Source organism: Pan troglodytes, chromosome 11, assembly GCF_028858775.2.
Source record: "Pan troglodytes isolate AG18354 chromosome 11, NHGRI_mPanTro3-v2.0_pri, whole genome shotgun sequence".
NCBI lineage: Eukaryota > Metazoa > Chordata > Mammalia > Primates > Hominidae > Pan > Pan troglodytes.
In genome coordinates this window covers 98125912-98153107 of record NC_072409.2, presented here as the reverse complement: position 1 = coordinate 98153107, position 27196 = coordinate 98125912, and the positions used below count along the sequence as shown (strand labels likewise).

The following is a 27196-nucleotide window of genomic DNA, read 5'->3' as shown; positions in this document are numbered from 1 at the left end:
TGTCTTATGCTACAAAGTCTTAAACTACAAAGATACCTCCAGGCTTGGTATGTGTGGCAGGTATACTCTAGGGTGACTCGTACAGATTCACACCCTTATATAATCCCTTCCCGTTGGGTGTAGATGGAACCTGTGACTTGCTGCTAACCGATAAATATGGCAAAGGTAATGGAATCAACTACTCACCACTCCCTTGATAGTGATTACATTATATGGCAAAATCGATGGTGCATCACTCCCATGATCAAGTCACATTATGTGAGACAGTCTTAGCAGACTAATACGAGAGACATTCCCTTCCTTGTCTAGAAGAAGCACACTGCCATGTTATGACAGCCCAAGGAGAGGACCACATGTCAAGGAACTGGGGGTGGTCTCTAGAACCTAAGGGTGGCCCCTGGCCAGCAGCCAGTGGGAAGCCAGAGCTCTCGATCACACTGCCACAGAGAAGTGAACAGCCCGGACTCAGGAAGACAGCAACCCACGTGAGCCTGGATGCAGACTTCTCCCCTCTCTGGCCTCCAGATGGCAAAGCAGTCTGACTCTACATTGTTTGCAGCCTGGCGAGACCCTGAGCATAGGACTCAATTTAGGCATGCCCAGACTTACTTGCGGAAACTGTGAGGTAATGTGTGTTGTTTGAAGCCACTGAGTTTGTGGTACTTTGTTATTCTATGTAGAAAACTAATACAGTGTGGCTGTTCCCAGCCAGAGCTCCTATTTCAAGCATACAACTGTCTGCTGGGGCCATCAGGCTATTTGCCCGGTGGCTTTAGGCTCCTTGGATACCTTACATTGAAGTAGGAGGTAGATTGGGAACACCTGTCACTGTCTTTTCAGCTTAAGATGAGGTCTCCTGAACCCCCCAGGGAGTATAGGTCAGTCCAGTTCCACCAAAGACTGAAGATATCTTTGTGTTTTGAAACATGATAGCAAAGAACACTTGGCACAGTGCCTGACACTTAGTAGGGACTCAAGAAATATTATGCACCTTCCTTTCCTGGGGTACTGCAGCTCAACCTAGGGCATCTCAGATGCTAACCCAGCAGTTCCTCCCTGGGCAAGGTCTTTAGAAATCCCACTGCAGGACCCTTCTTACAATAAGGATATATTATTTACCACCACCCTCTATTTGCTCTGAAAACCTGAGAAAGCAAAGGCTGATGATGATAGGACACTGAGGGTTGTGTATTTTTCAGATTTCACAAACTGTTTTATGCCCCTGAGGGGGACAGTTGCCTGCTTTGCCAGGGCACTCTGTGAGACCTGTGTTGGCACCTTGCAGCACCCCATCTTGAGGTGGGAGATGTTTGCTGCCCCATGTCACAAGTTCTTAGGGCTGCTGACTGTGTACTACAGCACAGGGTCTTAATATCCCTCCCCGCTGGTTCCTACTTGAGGCATAAAAGAGCTTTGTCACCTTGGAGAGAGGTGTTATATAAATACCATTATTTGGGTTGAGAGTAGCACGATCCAGTGCTAGGGTTGTCTATTTGTGTAAGTCAGTAGGCAAATCTTCCTCTTCCCTTTTCTCAGTGTCTTCTAATAGTTAACTACAAAAGAAACAACATAGATGTGAGTATATTTACCTAAGTTCTCATTACAATATAACTCTTTCTGTCATTTCGTAATTGTTAGTGTGCAAAACAGCAGAGCACATTGGTATCAGTGCAGGGAGCATCAGAGGGCCACGTTTCAGACTTGTAGATGCTCTGAGACTTCACCTAAGAAAACTAGGCCATAATATGCAATAATCACATGTTGCCAAAATGAAATGCATGCTAAGATGCTATTTATTACATAAATTTTTTGGAAGTATTAAGCCCCAAATCTTATTTAGTGTGATTTGAGGATTTATACTCATATTACAATTGTAATCTCTATATTAGACTTCACAAATTTAGTTAAAATAATTTAGAATTAATTTTTCTTATTTTTCATAGTAAAACATGCATAACATGAAATTATCTTAACTATTTTTAAGTATACATTTCACTGGTATTAAATACATTCATAATGTTGCATAATCACCACCACCATCCATCTCCATAACTCTTTTTGTCTTGTAAAAGTAAAACTCTGTCCCCATTAAGTAATAACTCCCCCTTTCCTACTTCAGCCGCTGGCTACCACCATTCTACTTTCTGGCTCTATGATTTTAATTATTCTAATTACTTCATGTAAGTGGAATCACATAGCATTTGTCTTTTTTGTGACGGCTTTATTTCACTTGGCATAATGTCCCAAGGTTTACTTATGTAATAGTGTATATAAGAATTGCCTTCCTTTTTAAGGCTGAATAATATTCCGTTGTGTGTAAATAATGCAATTTTTATATAGATTCACCTGTTGATAGACAACTGAGTTGCTTTCACATTTTAGCTATTGTGAATAATGCTTCTATGACCATGAGTATACAAATATCTCTCTGAAACTCTGCTTTCAATTATTTTGTGTAAATATCCAGAAATGGAATTGCTGGAACTTAAGGGAATTCTATTTTTTATTTCTGAGGTACCACTGTGCTCTCTTCCACAGCATTTTACTTTCTCACCAACAGTGCACAAGGGTTCGAGTTACTCTACATCCTTGCTAACACTTGTTATTTTCTGGTTTTTTGATGTTTACCATCCTTATGAGTGTGAGGTGGTATCTCATTATAGTTTTGATTTGTAATGACCTAATGATTAGTGAAGTTAACCACCTTTTTATGTGCTTTTTAGCCATTTGTATGTCTTCTTTGGGGAAATGTCAATTCAAGCCTTCGCTCATTTATTAATCCAGTTGTTTGGGTTTTTTGTTGCGTTTTAGGAGTTCTGTACATATCAGATATGATTTACAAATATTTTCCCCCATTCTGTGGGTTGCCTTTTTACTCAGTTTATAGTGTCTTTTGATGCACACAATTTCTTAACTTTCGTGAAGTCCAATTGTGTAATTTTTTTTGTTGTTGCGTATGCCTTTGGTATCATATCCAGGAATTCATTGCCACATCCAATGTCATGAAGCTTTTGCCTGTGTTTTCTTCTAAGAGTTCTAGAGTTTTAGATCTTACAGCTAGCTCTTTAATGTATTTGGAGTTAATTTTTGTATATAGTATTAGAAAAAGGTCCAAATTCATTTTTTTGCATATAGATCCATTTTTCCCAGCACCATTGGTTGAAAAGACTATTATTTCTTGTGAGTGGTCTTGGTACCTTTGTCAAAAATCATTTGACCGTGTATGCAAGAGTTTATTTCTGGGCCCTCTGCTCTGTTCCCTTGGCCTACATGTCTGTCTTTATGACAGTACCACACTGTATTACCATAGCTTTGTAGTGAGTTTTCAAATCAGGAGGTGTGAGTCTTCTAGCTTGGTTTTTTTAAGATTCTTTTTGCTATTTGGAGTCCCTTGAGATTCCATATGAATTTTAGGGTGGGATTTCCATTTCTACAAAAAATGTTACTGAGACTTTGATAGGGATTGCATTGAATCTTTAGATTGCTTTGAATAATGTTGACATCTTAATAATATTAAGTCTTTGAGTTCATGAACATGGGATGTATTTCCATTTATATATGTCTTTTAAAATTTCTTTCAGCAGTGTTTGGTAGTTTTCATTGTTGAAGTCTTTTACCTCCTTGGTTAAATTAATTCCTGAGTATTTTATTCTTTTTGATACTATTGTAAATGGAATTAACCTTTTAATTTCCTTTTCAGATTGTTCGTTGTCAGTGTATAGAAATGCAACTGATTTTTGTGTGTTGACTTTGTGTCCTGCTACTTTGTTGAATTCATTTATTAGTTCTGACAGCTTTTTGTGGGAAGTCTTTAGAGATTTCTATATGTAAGATCATGTCATCTGAAAATAGATAATTTTACTTGTTTACATCCAATTTGGATTCCTTTTTCTTACCAAATTGCCCTGGCCAGAACTTTCAGTACTGTGTTGAATAGATGTGGTCACAGTGGGCATCATTGTCTTGTTACTGATCTTAGAGTAAAAGCCTTCAGTCTTTCACCATTTAGTATGATGTTCATTGTGAGGTTTTCATATATGACTTTTACCATGTTGAGGTAATTTCTTCCTATTCCTAGCTTATTGTTTTTATCATGAAAAGGTGTTGAACTTAGTCAACACTTATTCCTGCATCAATTGAGATGATCGTGTGTGTGTTTTTTTTTTTACTCTATTTTGTTAATTTGAAGTATTAGATGGACCCATTTTTGTATATTGAACTGTATGCTTGTATTTCAGGAACAAATACCACTTGGTCGTGGGGTATAATTTTTAATATATGCTGTTGAATTTGCTTTGCTAGCATTTTGTTGAGAATTTTCACAACAATGATTATAAGAGATATTGGTCTGTAGTTGTCTTGTAGTGTCTTTGTCTGGCTTTGCTATCAAGATAATGCTGTCCTCATAGAATGAGCAGGAAATTTTCCTTCTTCAATTTTTTGGAAAAGTTTGAAGAGAGTTGGTGTTAGTTCTTCAAATATTTGGTAGAAGTCACTGGTGAAGCCATCAGATCCTAGGCTTGTTTTTGTTGGGAGATTTTTGATTACTGATTCAATCTTCTTACTAATGATAGGTCTGTTCAGATTTTCTATTTCTTTGTGAGTTAGTATTGGTAGGTTTTGTGTTTCTAAGAGTTTGTCCATTTCATTTAGGTTATACAGTTCATTGTTGTGCAGTTGTTCATAGTACTCTCTTAATAATCTTGTTTACTTGTGTAGATCAGAATGAATATCCCCACTTTTTATTTCTGATTTTAGTAATTTGTGTCTTTTCTCTCTGTTTTTTTCTAGTTCAGCTAGCTAAATGTTTGTCAATTTTGTTGATCTTTTCCAAGAGCAAACTTTTAATTTTTTCCATCAGTTAAAGACATCCTTGGCTCTTGATAGGTGATGAAGGGGCAAGTGTATTTTTAGCTGTTGGTTGCCATTTCAACGAAATAGACGTCAACTGTAATTTTCTCCAAAAGTGGGAAAATAGAGAAAAAAACTAACATTTTTCTGTACTTCATTTTCCATCTGTAAAATGGAGAAACAAAACCCATCTGTTGTGTTTTGCAAGGCTGGATGATGTGTACGCATTATATATGTAGTAGATAACTTCTGAAATTATAGTTATAGGATGAAATCTGGTTATGGTCTTCAGTTTTTCAGGTATTTCAGGGCTCTTTCTAAGTTTCTGGACCAGATAGTAGCAATTAATGAATACTACTACCAATTATTCGGCATTTGTCCTGCTCAAGATCTCTGCTCCTTTGGGTAATGAGGCTTGGTTTCTATAAGACAGATAGGGATGACAAAGGAATTAGGTCACTAAAAGCAGTGAAAGATTTCAGAAACCATGTTTCATGTCTTTGGTCTTCCCTGATGGATGCTAAAGCCATTAGATTTCCCCCAACAGTCAGAACACGAAGATGTGACTTGGAGTACTGTGGCCACCTGTTCTGCCCAAGTGCATCAGCTGTGTTCATCAACTCACACCAAGGGTGGGGGTTGGATTCTCTTCTTCCCTGTTGTGATAGACAGATGCCCTGTCATTATGTTTTTATGTGAAATTTCACAGTGAAAGAAGGAAGCCACTCTTGAGAATACAGCAATTTAAATCAGGTTGTAATTTTTAAAAAGTGATTTACAAAAGGTCTTTCCCAAAATACTGCCATCATAATCATCTAGGGTGGGGAGAAAAATAGGGTGCGGAGGGCAGAATCACCCCTTATCCTTGCTCTTCCAGCAGGGAACACTCATTTTCACACCCCTGTGCCTCTGCAGCCCCACCCTTTGTTGAGGTTTGTGCTGGGCATGTACGTTCCACAGAGACTGCTGGTTTCCAGTGTGACAGAAATCTCATTTGTGATAAACCTTGATTTTGAATTGTAGTAAATGAAACTTTTAAAAAAGCAGACATTAAAACTCCCTGTTTTTTTCCCTAGGAAAAGGAGCATTCCATCTTCTGGCATCACTGTCCTTGGGACTAAACCCCCTTAGAAAACACCGCTTTTGCCTGGCCCTCAGAGGCTTGGTCCCCTGACATTTTACACTTTTCCAGAAAAAGAATCTCAGGGGCTTTCCTACAAATGTCTGTCACAACCTCAACAACCTCACAACCTCAAGTCTGTCCTATTTTAGAGACACACACACAAAAATGCTATAAAGGAAGCATTAATACTTGTTTAGAGAGATTATCAGGAACATTGTACTTAACAGTGAGAAATCTGAATAATGTGTATATGAGTGTGTTATGTTATTCTTTGTACTTTGCATTTTCAAAATGTCCCATCTTTTTTTTTTAAGCCAAGAAGTATGATAATACCTACCTGGCCACCACAGATGAGAATTGAAGTGCAATAAAACTTGCCACAAGCTGGGAGGAACCAGCAGTGTGCTGCTACAGGCTTAACAACCATCTTTCTGGAAGAAAAACCTTGATTTGTAGCATGAGCCAGTTTCTCTGTCTCACATGGCCATTTGCAAGCTACCAGTGTGACATCACTGAACTCTGACTTGGAAAAATAGGCTCACACTTGGCTCCCCTGAGCAGTGCTGGCCTAACTCCAGCACACTGGATTGAACTGCCAAGAAAGAGTAGCTCCCACGGATAGGGAGGAAGCAAATGCTCTGTAAATACCTGTAGACAGAGGCAGGGAGACCTTTGTAGAATGGAGAGTGTTAGGGACCTGCCTCTTCTTTATTTCGGAAAATCTTAGATTACATATTCATTGGTTGATCTCATGCTTGTGTGCTTATGGAAATAAAGCATTTAGTCAGTAAAATATTGTTACCCAAGGACTCAATAACCATGCAGTCAATAAACTGTATATATTTTTAGAGGCTTCTTTCAAACATAACTTTTTAAGATGACTTTATTCAAAAAGAGTAAACCCAGGTGGAATATTTATAAAGATAAAAGCTTCAGAAATCCATGTGAAATGAAAATTATGTAATAATTGGTTTGCTCACAAATATAGTAATTCAGATAGTTTTAAAAAATTACTTTGATTTAAAGTTTGTTAAAATAATCAAGTTTAAAAAGAAAGTATATGGGTTGAGTGATATCCCTCCCAAATTCATTTCATTTTCCCCCGGAACCTCAGAATTTGATCTACGTCAGCTCAGGCTGCCATAACAAAATATCATAAATAATAGAAATTTATTTTCTTGCAGTTCTGGAGGTTATATAGTCCAAGATCAAGTTGCTTGACCATGTTTTAATTTCTGATGAGGGCTCTCTTCCTGGCTGGTAGATAGACGCCTTCTCACTATGTCCTCATGTAACCTTTTCGTGGTGCATGTGTGTGGAGGGAGAGAGATTGTTCTCTCTCTTCCTCTCTTATAAGGTCACCAATCCTATTGGATTAGGACTTTGACCTCCTGACTTCCTTTAATTACTTCCTAAAAGCACTATCTCCAAATACAATTACATTGGGTATTGGGGCTTCAGCATATGAATTTGGGGAGGACAAATAGCAGTCTTCTTACCTTTTTTACATTCATCACTTACCAAGTCTATTCCTTTAGCGTAGGTTGGGCTCTCATCCCTATCTTTAGTTTTATACTGGAGGCAGACTAGATATTTATAGCCAAACCCACCAACTCTAAGAACTTTCCTCTTGTCCATGACAATCTGGGAGTGCCATATTTATACATTTCAGTATACCTCTTGGTTAACCTACTTCCATAACACAATTTACCATACTGGTCATAGCCTCCATTTTATTGAATAGTTCCATAAGTGCCAGGCACGGTGCTGGATACTCTAAAACATCATTTCTAATCCTCACAATAAACCCAGCAAGGTAGCTTTGATTTTCTCCATTCTCTAGATGAAGAAATCCGTTCATTTTTTTCAGTTATCTTCCACGTTTACTCTAAGGCAGTTCTGAGCCCTGGGCATGTATGAGTGAATGAGGCAGGCAAAGCCCCTGCCTTCATGGAGCCTATACTCTGGAAGGATGAGACTGATAGAGAATAATACCTAATGTCAGATGTGATCAGTGCAGTGAATTAAAATGAAGAGTAAGAGGGGGAGAGTGTGACCGGGTCCGGGAAGTTCTCATGTATATGAGAACAATAAAGTGCCATGTTGGCTGGGGGAGGTCAGAGAGGCAAGAGCAGATAGGACCTTGTCACCATTGTTGGGACTTTGATTCCTACCCTGAATGACGTGGGAACACATTAAAGTGCTTTGGGGAGAAGAGTGATGTGATCTGAATTACACTAAATAGGACTGTCCTTACTCTTCTATTGAGAGTAGATTATAGGGGGCAAGCGTGGAAGCAGGGAGGCCAGCAGGAGCTTATTTTAATAATCCAGGCTATAGATGGTAGTAGCTTAGACCAGAGTGAGAAACAGTCTGATCCTAGATGTGTTTTGAATGTAGAGCTGACCGAATTTGCTGACTAATTGGATATTAGGCAAGAGAGACATCAAAGATAACTATGAAGTCTAGTGCCTGAGCAAGTGGAAGAATGAATGGAGTTGTATTCATTAATATTGAGAGTACTATAGGAGGAGCAGGTTTGGGATGATGATGGAAAATCTGGAGTTTAGTTTGAATATGTTAAGTTTGAGAGGTCTACACATCCTAGTGCAGTCAAGTAGGTATTAGAATGCCTGAGTCTGTAATACAGTGTAAAAGGCTAGCCTGCAGAGATACATGAGAATCATCAGCTTGCCAACTCAAGGAGGTGATACAATTGGCCAGACCTGATAAGAGGTGGGACTTCAGGGCCCAGGCTTGCTTGTTTATATCCCCAAGGCCCCTTGGACACATGCTTGGTGGCCTAACCCACTGGATAGTCCAAATCATCAAGATAGAGATGGGGTCCTTAAATCTATGGTTTTAAAATGTTTTCTGAGTAATTCTGATATGCATCAGGTTGACCACCACTAGTAAAAGCCTTTAGACAAGGATTTTGTTTTTTGGAGACTTAGGGGTTTCCATCTGAAACTTTGAGTCCCACAGGAAATTTGACGGAATGGGAAAGAGAATGGGTTTGGGAGTGGCTCAGACCTGAGCCTGAATCCAATCTTTTCCTGTTAGTAACTATGAGAACTTGGATAGGCTTTCCAGGCTCTCTGAGGTTCCATATCCTTTCTTTATAGATGCAGCCCATCCCTCTTTCTGCAAATAGGAGTAATTGAACCAAACCCACAGAGTTGTGAAGATTAAGGTAAATTGTTTGTATAAAGCTCCTGGCTTAGAGTAGACACCAATTAAAAGCTAATCTCACCTGCCACATATAAAACCACTGGAAGAAAACTGTTCTTGAATTTTGTTTCATCTTCATTTGGGGGCAGTTTTCTTCTGCTTCTTTCTGTTATCTAATGGCCTAGCCTTCAAGATTTCAGATGTTGTCAGATAAGTTGGTTTTCTTTACCCCCCACCACCATCCTTTGAGCCCAAGACCAATTTGCTTGGTTGTCTGCTATACAACCACATGGATATTGTTAGACTTTGTGTTTCTGCAGTTGAAGTACTTACACACTTCCACTCTAAAATCTTCTCTTTGTCCTGCATTCTTTATCTCACATTTGTATCATCACCTCCCACGTTTTCAGTCTAGAGACTAACACAGTGGTTCTCAACCTTGGCTGCACATTAGAATCGCCTTTGGGATTTTAAAAACTGCCGTGTCCAGACCACATGCCAAACCAATTACATCAGAATGTTTAGGAGTGAAATTTCTGAATTTGTTATTGATCTGTAACATACAAAAAGTACAACACATATATCATAAGTATATTGCTCAATGAACTATTATAAACTTCTGTTTAAAGGTACATGGTTCAAGAAACTGAACATTGTCAACATCCCAAAAGCTCCTTCCACAGATGCTAGCTGCCCTTACCTTTAATACTATACATTTTTATCTGTCTTGTAACTGAAATATGATCATAGAACATGTATTCTTTTGATCTGGCTTATTTTGTTCATCTTTCTATTTGTCCTACTTCTTTCATTCTCATTGCTCTGTAGAATTCCCTTGTGAGAACTTAGCACAGTTTACTTGTCCATTTTCTCCACTGATGAGCATTTAGGTGTTTGCATTTTCTAGATATTTTGAATAGCACAGTTTTGTACATGTCTGTTATGCATGTACACATTTCTGATGGATATACACCTAGAAGTGGAGTTACTGGGTTGCAGGGTATGTGTCTATTCAGCTTTAGTAAACACTACCAAATTGTTGTCCAGAATTTTCTACCAATTTATCCTCCTACCAGCAGTATTTGAGAGTTCTGGTTGTTCCAAACTCTGAACACTTGATCTATCTCTGTTTTGTATACTTTACTCAGATTCTCCAGGTACCTAGAATGGCCTTTCCCAGGTCTCTCCCTTTACGGTTCACTCTTTCAGAAAGCCCAGCTGGAGCATCATCTGTTCATTAGCCTTCCAAGCCTTACTCTTTCAGGTGGAATTTGTTACTGTGTCTTCTGCAGTGTAAATATTAATACATTACAGCCTCACCCACACTCTGCCTCACAGCAGTGAGTGAGCACTCTGACTCTCCACCTGGATAATAAGCTTTTTAAGAGCAGAGGCTGCACCTCACTTCTTTCAGAGTCTCCCTAGACATAGCACTTGCACATTATAGGTGCTTCATGAATATTTCTTTTGCTTACTTTATCACAGAGAAAATCTTTTAAAAATAGATTTTTGGTAAATGACTATTCAACCAGGCAGTGAAACTTCACATTTCTTCTGTATAGGGAATGCATAATTGTTTCCAGTGTAACCTACTTATTGATTTTAATCAATTTAATCTTTTTTAAACTCCTTGGTGTGGGACTCATGATTTGGTGTAGGACTCATGATTTAGCTTGGGAACTCTCTTTTTCGGGGAAAATAAGAGCCTTTTTTCTGATTCTGGGAGAGCACGTGATCACTTTTTGTCATCCTCACATAGAGCAGATTTTCATGGCATAATTTAAGAAGGAAGTGCTTCCAAAGAGCCACATTCCTAAGGGAAGATTGGAGTGAATGATGGCAAACCATATAGCTTTTTAGCCTACCTGAGAAGTGGAACTGTACTCTTCTGTACTTTACGAAATGGAGTCAGGAGAAATGAAAAGACTCAGTGGTAGCCTCGGAATCCTTAACATTTAATTAGTGTGAGGGAAATGCAGGCCTGGTGCCAAGGAGACCTGCTCTCAAACCATCCTATGAGACCACAGAGTGAGTGGTGTGATCAGATTGTATCAGCAGCCTCTAGTGCCATTCCAAAGCACAGTGGGCGGTCATGGTACTTCTGAACAGGAAAGCTTTACCTAAGGGTTTGACAAAATGATGTATACAGAAGCATTTTATAAAAAATTAAAATGTTTAAATGAAGTAGTTCAGCACACAGTGGGGAAGAGCAAGGAAAAACTGGAAGCCACAGGCACCTCTGCATCTTTCTGTCACCCTCTCTAACTAATGCCAGCCTTCATAGTATTAGGGCTGCTGCTTCAACTTCACCTCCCAAATCTTGCGCAACCTCACTTTGGACCAATTCTGATTTTTGTCCAAGGAAGGGACTCTAGGCAGTGCAGTTCTCTGTGCAACCAAGTTGTCAGTAGAGCATTCCAGAACACACACTCAGACAGGGGAGCCTGGAAGGGGGAAAGAAAGAATATTTTCCCCAGTATCCAGTGCCTGTTGTGTTGTCTGTGCTGGTTTTTGCTGTTTATCATTGAACACTGATAACAGTCTTACAAATGAGAGATTTCTCAGGGATTCACAGCTAACTAGCAAGATTTATAGCCTGGATTTTTAGCTATGTCTGTATGTGCTCAAAGCTAATGTTCATTTTAATGGACTCTGCTGTTTTCCATGGAAAGCAAGACCTAGTGGTTTTCCTGTTTGTTTGTTTGGATTAGGAAATAAAAACTAAGATTTAGCAGAAGTACTGAGTTTACAGCATCCTCAGCTAGTCGCCACACTAGATAAGTAGCTGTAGGACAGACCAGGCAGTGACTCACATGGACACTGCTTTTAGGTCAGAGGAAAATAACTCAGGCAGGGCTAGCAGAGCTTCCATTTTATTCTCAGCAGAGCTTAGATCTCCCTTTGGCTGTTCCCAGAATTAGAAAGCTCGTCAGGGATGCTACAGATTATGCTTTAGAGTTGGGAGTTAAGACTGAGCCTCAACTGCCCCCATTTGTCTTCCTTAAAAGACAGCATAAATTTTAAGGTCAAAAAAGAGACTACTCATTTTAGCAGAGGACAAAACAGTGGGGCCCTTTTGGGAATAGGTCAGCCTTTTATGGTCATCCTAATTTTGCTTCCTGCTGTTTTAATTCACCCAATACATTTCCTTCTGGGAATCACCTAGAAGTAGATTCATGAGTTTGAAGGAGAGGAGTTAGGTATGTTTAGAAGAGAAGGGACACAGATCTCTAAGGGCACGTACAACTTGGTAAAGCAATCCAGGTTGAGAGTATATAATAGGAATTTGAGTGCTTTAAATTTGTATTTTCCAGGCTCACTCTCAGTTTCTTAAAGTACTGCTTTAAACAATCATTTAAAGATAATTACGTTAACATTTAAAGATGGTTAATTTGGAGGTCTGATGATATTTTTAATAACACAGAAGTTTCATTAACCCAAGATTCTTAATATGTAATAAATTTGTGAATGAACTTAAAAGCTAGTCTCTTCAGATATATGAATTAATAGGCTTTTTAAAAATCATTTGAAGTAGATAAGCTAGTAGAAAATGGCTTTCTTCCTCCTTCTTATGAAAATATAGAACATATCCAAGATACTCTTAGTAAAAGAATAAAGCTCTTCATAATTGAACAACATTCAAAATGATGTATTTGAAAATCAGCCACAATGTATTAAACTGTTTAGAATTACTCACCTGGAGACAGCCCTTAATAGAGCCAAGATATAAGCACTTACCACATCCAGCTTTTATAAAAGGAATGCATCCTTAAATGTAAAATGGCCCGAATAGGATTTGTAGGGATTAACTCGTGTGTGGTTTCATTACTCTGTTTCTCCTTTCCTTCTATTCATTCTGTGTGTTTTAGGTGTTGCTTATTTTATTTGCACTGTTTTCATTTTATTCGTGCTGTCATTCTTCAGTGTCCCCCTAGTACCATGATATCAGCCATGATAATATTTATCATACTTGTTGCCACTGTTTATCTTACTCCTCACTATATTGTGAGCACCTTGAGGGCTGGGACTGTGTCCTTCCTGGATCTCAGATATGACTCACTGCAGAAAATAATGATATTGTTCCCTTAAAAATGATTCTGTGGCATTTTCTCTTTTTAAAAAAGAGACAGGCTCTTGCTGTGTCACCCAGAGTGGAGTGGCACCATCATAGCTCACTACCGCCTCAAACTCCTGGCCTTGAGCAATCTTTCCACGTCAGCTTCCCTAGTAATTGAGACTACAGGTGGGCACCACCATACCCTGCTAACTTTTAAATTTTTTTGTAGAAATGGGGTCTTGCTATGTTGCCTTGCTAGTCTCAAACTCCTGGCCTCAAATGATCCTCCTGCTTTGGGCACCAAAGGTGCTGGGATTATAGGCATAAGCCACCACACTTAGCCTGCATTTTCTATTTTTCAAACTTAACATATGATCCCTTTTATATGAAAAAGCAAATAAGAAGTGAATTTTATATTTTTTCCAGTCACCACCAGCCTTTACATGTGCTGTTAGCCTAACTGCTACATACTGTTTGGATCTAAACTTAAGGATACTTCCCTCCAGGAATCCTTTGTGATGCCCCTCCCCAACAGACGAGGACAGTGCCGCATATCTGGGACTCTCCTCAATCCCCCGTCAAGGCACTTGGCATATTTACTTCACTCTAATTAATTTTAAAATAGACTCTACCCTCAGTTCATTATAAACTTTGTGAAAGCAGGGACCATAATTGTCGTGCTCACTGTAATATCCCTGGGACAGGGTTGCAGGATGTCCTCTTCTGATAACTTTTCTCATCTCTATTCAATGCCTCTAAGACTCAAAGTTTAAATAAAAGCCTTGTGAAATAAATGTCAAGATTGTGAGCCACTGAATGCTGGAAGTACCTTAAGCTGTGATTCTATCTGGGGTTTCCATTGAAGATGGGATTTGGGGTATAGTCCTAGGTTAATGTGTAATCCCAACTCTAATTTTGAACCTGAGGAACCTAGGTATCCTAGCATCAATTAAGTCATAGGCTTTAACAATTTTTTTAATAAAGCTGTTTTTGCCGCTAACACTGGAATTGGTTTCTAGGCAACTTCTTTTATAAAAACAAAAACAAAGAAAGAGAAATTGAAATGTTCTCTTTGAGGCACAAAACTAATTTTCTCTAGTTATGTGCTAGAGAAGCGATTAAGTCTTTTAAATGAACACAGTATTTTTGCTCTTCATGGGTCTGTTTACCATCAGAATCTTAGTTGAGAAATGATTTTGAAAATAGTTCTATTTCATACATGGTATAAGTGAAACAAGGCATAAGGCCCACTCTGCAGGAATTTACCATTGGTCCCTTACTTTAATCCTTAGACTCCTAGAATTGAACTATAAAACTAGAATAAAATTTACAGATCATCACATAATTCAAGAGTTTGTAAAAAGCTCTCCATGGAAGCACCCAGCTCCACAGAGTCACGGCAGGGGCCACCACAGTGAAGGGAGGATGGGGAAGGGCACACAGTGATAGAATTTGAGCGTGTAATCCTGCTTCATCCAGAACAGTGTTGCTGTAATTCATTATAAGATCTTAAGGGAAAGGGAGAGTTTAGTGCTTTAAAACAGTGGTTGATTAGACTGACTGACGGAGAGAACACTGGAGCGTACTGAAGGTACACTTATCAGTAGCTGAGCTACTTTGTAGGCTGCTCTGAGACCTGATCCTCCATCCAGCCCTATTTCCGCAGTGTCACATTGCCTACTCTGAAAGCTTGTTCTCTCTTCACCTTCAGCTTCCAGAGCTAAGCTCAGCATGATCAACACCATGTCAAAAATCCGTGGCCAGGAGAAGGGGCCAGGCTATCCTCAGGCAGAGGCGCTGCTGGCGGAGGCCATGCTCAAATTTGGAAGAGAGCTTGGAGATGATTGCAACTTTGGTAACAAGTGCTTCCTCACATTGTAATTCTTTCATTTGTCCATGGGGATTTTGGTGCTGGTAAGAAATTCTGTAGGGAATCGGTCAAATCATTTTATATTTTGGTTTTCAATTTTAGATCTTATACACATGGGCCAAAAATTTGTTTTCAGAATTATTTCATCCGCTCTAATGTGATTTATCTTACAAGTTTTCTTCCCACCCCCCCACTATAAGACCTCAGTCTTTACAACAGCTTTGGTTGACATATCCAGATGCCTCCTTGGCACTTTCTATTGGGTGTTTCTGGCAGTCATTGAGTATTGAAGCAGAGTGAGCAGACACAGTCAGCATGATTCAAAGCCCTCCCTGCCTCATGGCCTTTTTCATAGATCTTTGCTCACTTGTATATGGTACCTAGTTCTACTGCCCAAGGTGAGACATGATTTATTCCTTCACCCTGTCTCCCCCAAAACTCAGCTACCACACCCAACATCTTCTATTTTCACCCCCTTGTGATGTGGGATCTCCTTCCTGGTTGAACCCTGCTATTTCTGGTACTTGCTTCTGCTAATAGATTTGCCTTAAGCTAGTCCGACATTAGGGAAAGCTGGTACTTACAAGAGAGGGCAGGGAGCTTCCTAAATTGCTTCTTAAAGGAAAAAGTAACTGTTCCATTCTTGATGAGAGGTATTTACCCTCTTAGGGGGCATTGAGTCTGTTGCCTGGAGTGAACTGAAGATACCTATTCTCTCTTGTCTGTTGTCTTTAGAAGACAAGTGGTAATCCTTTGGGTTTTCATCTGTGAAGGGCCCTGTTATTGCGAGTGCATTTCATCTTTATTCTGTAACATGAAAGAGCTTTATTCTCTCCTAGGCCCAGCACTTGGTGAGGTCGGGGAGGCCATGCGGGAACTGTCGGAGGTCAAAGACTCTTTGGACATAGAAGTGAAGCAGAACTTCATTGACCCTCTTCAGAATCTTCATGACAAAGATCTTAGGGAAATTCAAGTATGTACAATGAGTCTTCTGGAAAGTGGGCAGTTGAAATCATACAGATGCAGATGCCTTTTTTCTTTAGAAAACATTTTTTTAGCTTACCCTGTGTGTTGTCAGCTCTGGGCACGTTAATTACAAGACAACCCAGTAAGACAAAATGAGAGAAACCAGAAATGTGATACTTTTCAGCCTGTTATGACTGTGCCACTCATGAGGGGTGTCTCTGGCTTCTCTATGTTTGATTTTCATATTGAATAGTTTTTTTCAGACTTTTTCTCCAGAGGATAATATTCTTTTCCTGAGAATACACAGTTTTGTTAATTATTCTATGGTTTGCTGGGCTGATTTCACCCACTAAAATGTTAGTTGTACTGGTTGTTAGCTTAAATAAATAGTTATTCTATCACTGCATAAGCACATATTTTTATTTTTTTCCAAGTCTAGAAATTAGATGCATGTATGTGTTTTTATATTAATATTTTCATAATGGTTGTTAGGATTGAGGAAGAATACCAACTAGCCACTTCCTAAAACATGTAGAGCAGTTGAGCTATTTATAATAAAGTTCATATGTCTTTGAGTGTGGAATGTTTGCTCACTTTTTTTTATCTAACAAATATTTGTTGAGCTTTTTTGTAACTTTGTTGGGTGTAAAATGGATTGCTATAACTTGAACTAGGGCCTCCTCCTCCTTATTCTAGCTTAAATCTCCTTTAGCAGTACCATTTGCTCAAGATTATAGAGTTAGTAAGTGACAGACTGACCCTAAATCCAAAATAGAACTCTGACTCCAATGCTGTACCCTATAGCTCAAATGTTTAAAAAAGAAAGTTCCTTCCAAATGAGCATTTAGTTTTTGGATCAGGGCATGGACTGAGGGGCGGGGGATGCAGTGTGAGGGAAGGTTTAGAATATTATTCTTCCTCCTTTCCTTTTCATTTTTTTAACTACTCCCTACTTTGTTTTCATTTCCTTTCATTCTGCTCCATACATACTAGTAACAAGGGAAAATCCAGGATTTTCCTTCATCCATTAGTAGTGAAAGACTAGCTATCGGGGAAAAAAAATACTTTTTAGCTTTGGAAAACTACTTTGCTACCTGGTCACTACAGATGATGGGTGGAGCCTGGGCAGCCATCTACCAGGTATGGTGCAAGGAGGGGATTGAAGCTCAGCATGTAGCATTAGATATAATCCCTTGGAAGGTCCCTTCCAAGTGAGATTTTGTTCTTGAGTTCAATTATATGTCAAGTGGGAGGCTTAAACTAAATCACTGGATTTAGTTTCTCTGGTGACAGCTGCATCAGTCAGCTGGGGCAAGTGTTAAGATGTAGATTCCTAGGCCCCCACCCTAGATATCGATTCAAGAGCTCAGGAATCCATATTGTGATGAGCAACTTACGTGATTCTAACAGACTGGATGATTTGAAAAGCAAGACTGCCATTTCTATCTCACTTAATTTCAAGGAAAGTGTTTTTCCTCTGGCTTCTCATGAGATACCATTTCTCTTGAAGACAGGGCCTGTGGGGCCTGTGAGTGTGTCCTTTCATTGTGTGTAGGGCATGTGCATTCCTTCTCTGTTTCTGTCATGGGCTGCAAAGGCTTAGTCCAGCTTGGCTTTGGCCTGACAAGGCCAGAAAATAAAGGGCACTGATATTTCCTGTAATTTATCTTTTATTCTTAATTATTTTTAAAGACATTCCCCCATATTTAGCCTTTGAAAGCATTGGCCCCATTGATGCATGTTTCTTTATTTCTCTGGTGGCGTTGTATTTTAAAACTTAGCCTATCTTAATTTGGAAGTTAATGGACGTGATGGAGAAGTGAGCTCAAATAAGCCTTTTCCATAAGCCCTTTCAAAGCCTATTCCTGCCCTTGACTTTTGCAGCATCATCTAAAGAAGTTGGAGGGTCGACGCCTGGATTTTGATTATAAGAAGAAACGACAAGGCAAGATTCCGGATGAAGAGCTTCGTCAAGCTCTAGAGAAATTTGATGAGTCTAAGGAAATTGCTGAGTCAAGCATGTTCAATCTCTTGGAGATGGATGTAAGTGGCTCCTGTGGTTTTCAATTTAATCTTATCATCGAGGCACAACATTAATATGTTAAAGGCCATAACCCTTAAAAGCATTAATATCTGATTACACTATGTGATAAGAACTTCAGTAGATAGTTATTTATTTTAAATAATTGTCAGTCATAAAGTAGACTGAGAAATAGAAAAGTTTTTTCTGCATTCCTGTAGTTTGATTTAACTAGATTCTCGTCTGCTAATGAATCTTAAAGTACAGATGCTCCTTAACTTATGATGGAGTTAAAGTCTTGAATATATCATGTAATTTATTGAATAATGCATTAAAATTAAAAAACAGAATGGTTGTAAGGGTACTTGAAGTATGGTTTCTACTGAGCACATATCAATTTTGCACCATCATAAAGCCTACAAATCGTAAAGTCAGGGACCATCTCACTTATCAATAGTGGGAAAATAAAGGATATTTCTGAGGATCTATGTATAACTCAATAGAGGCCTGAGAACTCAGTTGTGGAGCAGGGGACATCAGTAGTACTGGTGCAAGTCCCAGAGTCCAAAGGCCAGAAAGCCTGGAGCTGTGACATCCAAAGACAGGAGCGTATGGGTGTCCCTTCGCTAGAAGAGAGAGAGAACAAACTTGCCTTTCCTCTGCTTTTTATTCTATCTGGGTCCTGAGCTGAGTGGGTGGTCTCCACCCCCATAGGGAAGGGCAGCTCTTCCTTTATTTAGTCTACTAAGTGAATGCCAGTCTCCTCTGGAAAAACCCTAACAGACACACCCAGAAATAATGCTTTACCAGCTATCTGGGGATCCCTTAATCTAGTCAAGTTGTCACCTAAAATTAACCATCACATTGCCTACTTGCCTTACTCCTGACTGTGGCAGGGGAAGCATGTTGAACATATCCAGAGTTTCCTACCACCTGGAGACAGTGTAGGTTTTTGTTTATGTAAAACAACTTGTGTCCACCTAACTCCTCGAGAGGAATACTGTGGGCATGAGGGGTGCTCCAAATCACAGTGCTCCTTCCCTGCAACACAGCACCCCTCCCCATCCCCAAATTCATGGGACAACACTGCTTCTGTTGACTTGGAGGCTGCTACCCAGCTGGATCATAATGTGAAACATAAAATCAAGAGAAATCAAGCTTAGAATATTAGAGCAAGAATGAACTCAAGATGTCACTTGATTTAACCCTTTTACATTACAGATGAGGCTCAGAGAGGACAGAAGATTTTCTGTCATACCATGTCGCCTCTCCGGGTACATTATGTGAGATATTGTCACATTTTTATTAACAGTACCAATATTAACAGCATGAAAAGTATAAGGAACAAAGAGTCCTTTGGCCAGTGTACCTTCTTTTCTATAGAATAAAAGAAGTCAAATCCCAGATACAAGATTGTAGCTAAGCATGAGACTCTTTAGAGCTATATGGTCTTCCTGAGGGTTACCCATGTTGCTTCTCCTCATGGTACTGATACGCATGATTCTAAGCATAAGGATGCTTTCTTTTATCCTTGATGGATTTGAAACCTACAGAACTATCTATCTTAGTTGGCTTATCACACAGTCATCAGCACCACCAACCAGGGGCTGTGTGTTGAGGGCAGCCCTGGTGTATGTATGAAACAGTAGTGGCTGTTTAGGGATGGTAACGTGTAAACTAAGGCATGATTTTCCCATCAATCTGCAGATTGAACAAGTGAGCCAGCTCTCTGCACTTGTGCAAGCTCAGCTGGAGTACCACAAGCAGGCAGTCCAGATCCTGCAGCAAGTCACGGTCAGACTGGAAGAAAGGTATTCTACAGTTCCCTGCATTTCACATTTGCATTTTATTGCTATAAAATGATGTGTAAAGAAATGGAAATCATAGAATACATTTGGAGACAAACGTCTGCCAAAATTCCGCTTATCCTACACAGGCGCCTTGTGGATTGTTTTGATTTTGTTTTTTCTTGTGCTTTGTTTTACGTTGTTCTGTTGAATCTAATTTTCTGCTTATGAGAGATCGATACTTGGATTATATTTTGGCTGCCACAGGTGGAACACCAGGATGCTACTGCTGATAATGGATGCCATTTGCTGAGCAGTTATTCCATGTGGGTACTGGATACATATCATCATCAATCTTATAACAGCCCTGTAACCTAAGTGTTTTTAGCCTCGACTAACAGATGAGTAAACTGAGGCTAAGAGAGGTGAAGTAACTAGCCCAGGGTCACTCAGTGGTACAAGTGGAGTTCACAGCCCCCATAACCTGTTTGAAAGGCTGTTTCTTTTCACATCTTGTGTTTCTCTGAATGGTGGTCAAGTCCTATGCCATCAGAGAGAGCTACTTTCACCTCGTTAGAGGTACCTCACAGCAGGGCTGTAGTAGTAGGAAACTACCGTGTGAATGTGGCTCCGTGGAGTTGTGGGGCACAGCCTGTTTGGCTATATACCAGTGGCCCTATGTTATAATATGTGTTATTTTAATTTAGCCAGATTAAACAGGATGATTTTGCTGAACATGTATACCTCAAAGGGTCACCTCAGCAGGCTTTTTTCTTAGGCCACATGGCCAGATTAGACTCTCACAGCTGATCACATGGCTGCCGGCATGAAGAAGACACCAATCATACGATTCCACACCTGTTTTCGTTGTTTTCCCTCAGGCTGATCTCATCTCAGTATTTTCTTTGATTCATGGTTTAATTGAGCATTTTCCTTCGGCGCAGCCTTGTGGAAATTTATGTAATGCTGAAGCCTCCAGAAAGGTTTTAAAACCATATACTTCAAAGATTCTAAAGAAATACTATGTGTCTTTGTAATGTCTCTTGAGCATGAAGGGAGCCCTTTCTTTTTTTTCCTCTGAAATATGTTCAAAGTCAGTATCGTTCTACAGTTACCATACCCTAAACCCTCGCCCTCCCTTGCAAATCTCTTACATACTTTGTTTATTGAATAACTGAAACTGTGGAAAATATTTAGGGGTATGTAGAAGACAGTTATTAGCCATACCTTTCCAATTTCCTTCTGTCTTCCCTCTTTCCTTTCCTCCTCCCTATATCTCAAACTGCTCATTCTTCTAAGAGCACACAGTACATTTCCTCCTTCCCTCTGTCCAAACCTCATGTTCTGAATAGAATAGCTCCCTTTCACATTTTCATCTGGAAACAACTCCTGTGTATCTTTTAGTTCTCTCCTTAAACCTCCTCCAGCTTCCTTATGGAGAGATAGACTCCTTCCCACCTTCACCCACAACCGCACCCCTGTGTTCCTGTGGCACTTTGTAGATATCTCTGACAGTGCTTACTAAAATTTATGGTAATCAGTTGTTTGTGTTCTGTCTCCCTTACAGACCATAATCTGTTTGTGTCTTTTTTAAAATTGAAAAAATTGTGGGTACATAGGTGTATATATTTATGAGATACATGAGGTGTTTTGATAGAGGCATGCAATGCATAATAATCATATCATGGAGAATGGGGTATGCATCCCCTCAAGCATTTATCCTTTGTGTACAAGAACTGTGTTTTAATTCATTTTTGTGTTCCTGGTACCTAGCACAGGGCGTATTTGGATAAAGGACTCTGAATAAATGAGAGAGGAAGTGAGGGATTGAGAGAGAGAATGAAGACAGTGAGGACATGGCCCCATAAAGGGACATCACCAAAATCTCAGACATACACATACAAGAAAACTAAGGGTCCTTTTTTGATTTCCCACACTTCATCATGGTAGCATGGTGGGTGACCCAAGCATTTCCTGAATCTTTATATTTGCTTTTCATTTTACTTCTTAACTGGTTACATAACCTTTCCACCACTTTTCTTTTTACTGCAGAATAAGACAGGCTTCATCTCAGCCTAGAAGGGAATATCAACCTAAACCACGAATGAGCCTGGAGTTTCCAACTGGAGACAGTACTCAGCCCAATGGGGGTCTCTCCCACACAGGCACTCCCAAACCTTCAGGTAAGAGCTGAGACTGCAGATCCTATTGCATAGCCCTTGGCATGTCCATTGGCACTCTTCCAGAAATTTTAGGAATAGTCCAATCTGGCTGCATAGGAAATATGCAGTAATACATTTCTTATGGAGTCAGTTGTCAGGTAGAAACTCTGTTAAAGGAATCCTTTTGTCTTTTTTTCATTTACCTTTTCTTTCCTTCCTTCTCATTCTTCTCTATAAAACTTTCTTTGTATATCCCATTTTCTCTGTCAATCATCAGCACACATGAACACATTTTGTTTTGACCCTCCTTTGTGGTCGTAAATCGCCTTTCCTTGTCAGTTTGGTCTGCGACTGTCATCTTTTCTCCTGCCTGTTTGCTCTGAATCCAGCCTGTATGACAGTGAATGCCCCTGGACAGTGTGTCCCCATATGCACAGACAGCAAGCGGCTCCAGAAATGTGCTGATGAGCTGGATTTCTTGAGTCACAGAAGCATATGGTTAAATCTACTTGCAGAAGAAGATATTTTGAAACTCGACCCTTGCTGGGTTTTCTTTCCCATGCCTCACCTCTGATCACTTTATCATGCTGTGGCACTGGGGTTGATATAATAAAAGCTAGGTGACATTTTATCTCAGGAATATCGATGCATACCAAATAGAGCATTCTTTACCTTGTCACACTTGCTCTCCACTCCTACACGCAGATTACACAACAGCCTGTGCTGGAGACATTTTCAACCTCCACATTTGCTTGTTTGAAGTGGGAACTGTCTTATACTGGATGTGGATGTTAGAGATAGGTAGCTTTCTTTTATTTTTCCTGTATCCCCAGTGCTTGATGTTCTACTGTAGAAAACTTTTTATAAGATGCTCTCAGGAGACTTATTAAGAAAAAAAGTGAGGTTTGAGCCGGCAGGTGGTGCTCTCTGTCCTTTGCGCTCAGCACTTCAGGGCATGACGTAAGCAGCTGTGGCTCCTGGAGCTGGCCACCAGGACTAGTCACAGAAATTGTGTATAGCTGTGCTTCTCCCTGTCTGAAAACCAACCATATATTTCGCTTTTCATCTGGAGACTCAGTAATTTGCTTCTTTCTCTAAATAAAAAAATAAATTACATTGTTTCCTTTCCAGCCACCTAGATGGCATGGGAACTGTGTGCACTTGTCTGAGTCTGTATCTACATGTGTATGTATGTAGTATTAATACAGTGGGTCATTTGGAATAGATCCGTCTTAAGATATGATTTCATCCTTCGTTATTTTACTCAGGGTGGAGTACATTATTTTTGTATGCCATAGCTCCAGTGCACTGCATATATTTATGTATGCAACAGTTTACCTTACCAAGTATAAATTACAAAATTTTTTACATAATCTCATTTAGTAGCCACAGTAGTAATGTGAAGTAAGTCCTACTGTTACATCCAATTTCAGACAGTGAAACTGAGAGCGAAGTACCATGTGCAAGGTCACAGAAAGTAAAAACTTGAACTCAGTGTTTTATATTATTCTGTTTTCACCACATTACAGCAGTTTTCCAGAGGCTGGGGTTATCATTTTAAAGAGTGATAACCGAACTGTTACTTAAAAGCATTCTCCATGTAATTCACCATACTTTTTCAGATATGCAAAGGTTTTAAAGTGCTCAGATGAGAGAATTCTTGCCATGCTGTGTTATTAACCTACATCATTATATTCTTCTTAAGTCATTGTCCCTCCTATTTCTGGGCATTATCACAAAGGCAAACTATAATGAACTGTGTTGTATGTATCACAAGAATAGATGTGACTGTTTTTCATACTGGAAACAGAAACAGGAATATGCAGCAACTTCCAAAGGTCCGAGAAAGCTTCTGAGGATTGGTAGAGGGCAAGATGCCCAGTGCAGTGGACACTAAGGTCCAGTAGCAAGAAGAAGCTTCAACAGGAAGAGGAATGAGGGAGGAAAGACGGGGAGCAGCAAGCCAGGTGGGTACAGCAGGCAGCAGATTCTGTGAGTTAAATACCCCTTATCCTTTTGTGTTCTTCTCTTCTCTCCTGCTCTTACTCCCAGGTGTCCAAATGGATCAGCCCTGCTGCCGAGCTCTGTACGACTTTGAACCTGAAAATGAAGGGGAGTTGGGATTTAAAGAGGGCGATATCATCACACTCACTAACCAAATTGATGAGAACTGGTATGAGGGGATGCTGCATGGCCATTCAGGCTTCTTCCCCATCAATTATGTGGAAATTCTGGTTGCCCTGCCCCATTAGGATGTTATGCTGGCTGGCTCGCCTCCTCTTGACCCAGATAGTTACGGTTAACCACTGCTTTGGCAATGCTGCTTATAACACATCCCAAGTGCAGGCCGCAGTGGTCCACGTCATCCAGCCCCACCAAGTGACTTTGGTTGACTTGTGGGCTCTCACAGGAGTCATGGTGATGGATGATATCCTCTTAGCCTGGTGGGCATGGCATGTGCTTTTTAAAACATCATCTGAGACCAGCCAGTAGTCACAGAACTGCTGCTTACACAGTTCTCAGGAGGCTGTGGTTTCTTAGAATATGACCATGAGCCATTTCACAGAAAAACCATCCCACCGAAGATATTGTCTATCACCCCAGGGGCCATCTGAAGGTCTCTTTGCATTTCTCCATGCAAAGAGGAGAAAGCTTTTGCTTTCACACTGTCCCTTCCCAAATATGTGAGTCATGGAATTGTCAAGTAAGCCTTCCCTCACCAGCAAATTGTCTCCTGATCTGAATGAATTTGTCTCTTAATGCATCCATAGAAAAGTGTTAATTGTGGGTTCAAAGCATTCTCTGCAAATAGGCATCTCAGCTCCTCACACTTATGGCTATTTCTGACGTATAGCCAGTTTTCTTCCCTCCTTGCTATTAAAGCCAGAGCGGTAATTCCAAATTATTTTTCAGTAAGACAGTTAATCAGCATTATTGTGAGAGGGACTGAAAAGAAATTCTCCATTATGAGGAATTGGGAAGAAATCTGGTATCCAAGCTTAAATTTCTTGCTATACAGAAACTGTGTATGTATTTAGGCTATTTCTGAAGGGCACAGGGAAGGGGGAACAAATATCTTCACTTCAGTTTTATTTGTGAATTACATGTTTCATGAATCCATTTGGCACAGAGACACAAGGAAGAAAACACTAGTAACCATCTTTCCACTAGTTCATAGACTGAGAAACAGTAAATACCTTTCCTTTCCACTTTTACCCTGTGTTCTTTGAACATCATTTGTGCAGATTCTGCCCTCAATGAGGACCAAATAAAGATGATTTTTTGTGCTTAGCAGTTTAAGGTATATGGCTGCATATGCAAAACTCTTTCCCAATTCAGTCGCTACTTTTACTTCTGCCCCTTCTATCCATCGTCTTCATTTTGTGTGTACAGTGCTGTGTGTAAGCTTATCAGTGTGTTTTTTTAATTTGTATCAGTCATGAAAGTCCTGTTAGGTATCCAGAGTTCTGTTTATCTAGCTGTACAGACTCTTTCAAAGGTTTAACGTGCTGCTTCCGATGTGCCACCTGCAGTAGTGGATCATGTGGAGTGAAAGGCAAATCTTACTGCTTAATGTATAAACTCTCACCACAGGAAGCATCGCTGTTTCCAATAAATATTGCTGAAGACAGAACCAAAGGCTCTGCTCCTTCATTTTGTGTCAGTTCTTTGGGTCTAACAATGGGTGGATGGGGGCTGGTTTCAGTCTCCATTGCTTTCTCATGCAGCCAAACAAGACCTGGCTCCAACTTCATATCTACCTCTTTACACGTAGGAAAAGTTTCAGCAGCAAGGAAGTAGCTAGCCTGGACATTGGGACCTTCCTGGTAACCCCAGGAAGGAGGAGAATTTGGAAGAGAAGAAAGTAAGGAGAATTAGGTCTCATAGATGTTAAATGATATATTGTTAAAAGTGGTATCATATGAAGAATATAATGTTAGGAAGGGGAAATAAAATATATCCCTTCAAGTAGCCTCTTATTTTCTTTCGTAATTGATGATAAAGAAATAGACATGGAAAAATAGTTTGATCGAAAGTCACTATTAGGCCAGGTGCAGTGGCTCACACCTGTAATCCCAGCACTTTGAGAGGCCAGTGCAGGTGGATCAGCTGAGGTCAGGAGTTCGAGACCAGCCTGGCCAACATGGAAAAATCTCGTCTCTGCTAAAAATACAAAAATCAGCTGGGCGTGGTGGTGCATGCCTGTAGTCTCAGCTACTCAGAAGACTGAGGCACGAGAATCACTTGAACGTGGGAGGCAGAGGTTGCAGTAAGCCGAGATCACGCCACAGCACTCCAGCCTAGGGTGACAGAGTAAGACGCTGCCTCCAAAAAAAAAAAAAAAAAAAAGGCCAGTATTATTTTCTCTTGATGTATATGTTTGGGGTGTGGGTGGGAATAGGGGAGCAGCAAGGCACACAGAATGTGTATTTTCTGAGTTCCCAGGAAAATAAACATGTTCTTTGTGTATTAGGGGCCATTTCTATTATTTTGTGCTGAGGCCAATAGTCCAGATTTTCTAATCTAACATGAATAGTTGTAATTAAATATACTAAGTTTCTGTTAGTCCATTTTCATACTGCTATGAAGAAATACCCGAGACTGGGTAATTTATAAAGGAAGAGGTTTAATGGACTCGCAGTTCCACTTGGCTGGGGAGGCCTCACAATCATGGTGGAAGGTGAAGGAGGAACAAATGTACGTCTTATATGGTGACAGGCAAGAGAGCATGTGCAGGGAAATTGCCTTTTATGAAACCATCAGATCTCATGAGACTTACTCACTATCACGAGAACAGCATGGGAAAACCCACCCCCATGATTCAATTACCAGTTACCTCCCACCTGGTCCCTCCCACAACATGTGGGGATTATGGGAACTACAATTGAAGATGAGATTTGTGTGGAGACACAGCCAAACGATATCAAAGTTCTATATGTGAACTAGTCTAACGTGAAAATATTTTTTTCTAGCTGTATGAGTTCTAAAGTATTACAGATCAATTCTCAAAAGCAATTTTAAGAAATACCAATGATATTGTGACTATAGAAAATCATAAAGAATCCAAAGATAAACTATTAGAAAAATCAGTGAATTTAATAGGATCACTAGATATGAGGAATATACAAAAATCTATTTCTATATATCAATAGCAGTCAGAAAAAATGTAATTTAAAAAAATATCATTC

General features: G+C 39.8%; 1 protein-coding gene across 2 annotated transcripts in view; it reads left to right on the top strand.

Moving 5' to 3' along the window:
• The window catches only part of SH3GL2 (SH3 domain containing GRB2 like 2, endophilin A1), a 214130-nt gene extending 188484 nt beyond the window's left edge, over positions 1 to 25646 (top strand). For both annotated transcript variants that reach the window (XM_520501.8, XM_009456358.5), the window contains 6 exons: positions 14914 to 15057; positions 15912 to 16045; positions 17923 to 18081; positions 19766 to 19869; positions 21898 to 22028; positions 24060 to 25646. In XM_520501.8, the coding sequence (XP_520501.3) occupies positions 14914 to 15057; positions 15912 to 16045; positions 17923 to 18081; positions 19766 to 19869; positions 21898 to 22028; positions 24060 to 24259 (872 nt within the window). In that variant the 3' untranslated portion in view covers positions 24260 to 25646. The remainder of the gene's footprint in view (positions 1 to 14913; positions 15058 to 15911; positions 16046 to 17922; positions 18082 to 19765; positions 19870 to 21897; positions 22029 to 24059) is intronic.
• Positions 25647 to 27196: the final 1550 nt, after the last annotated feature.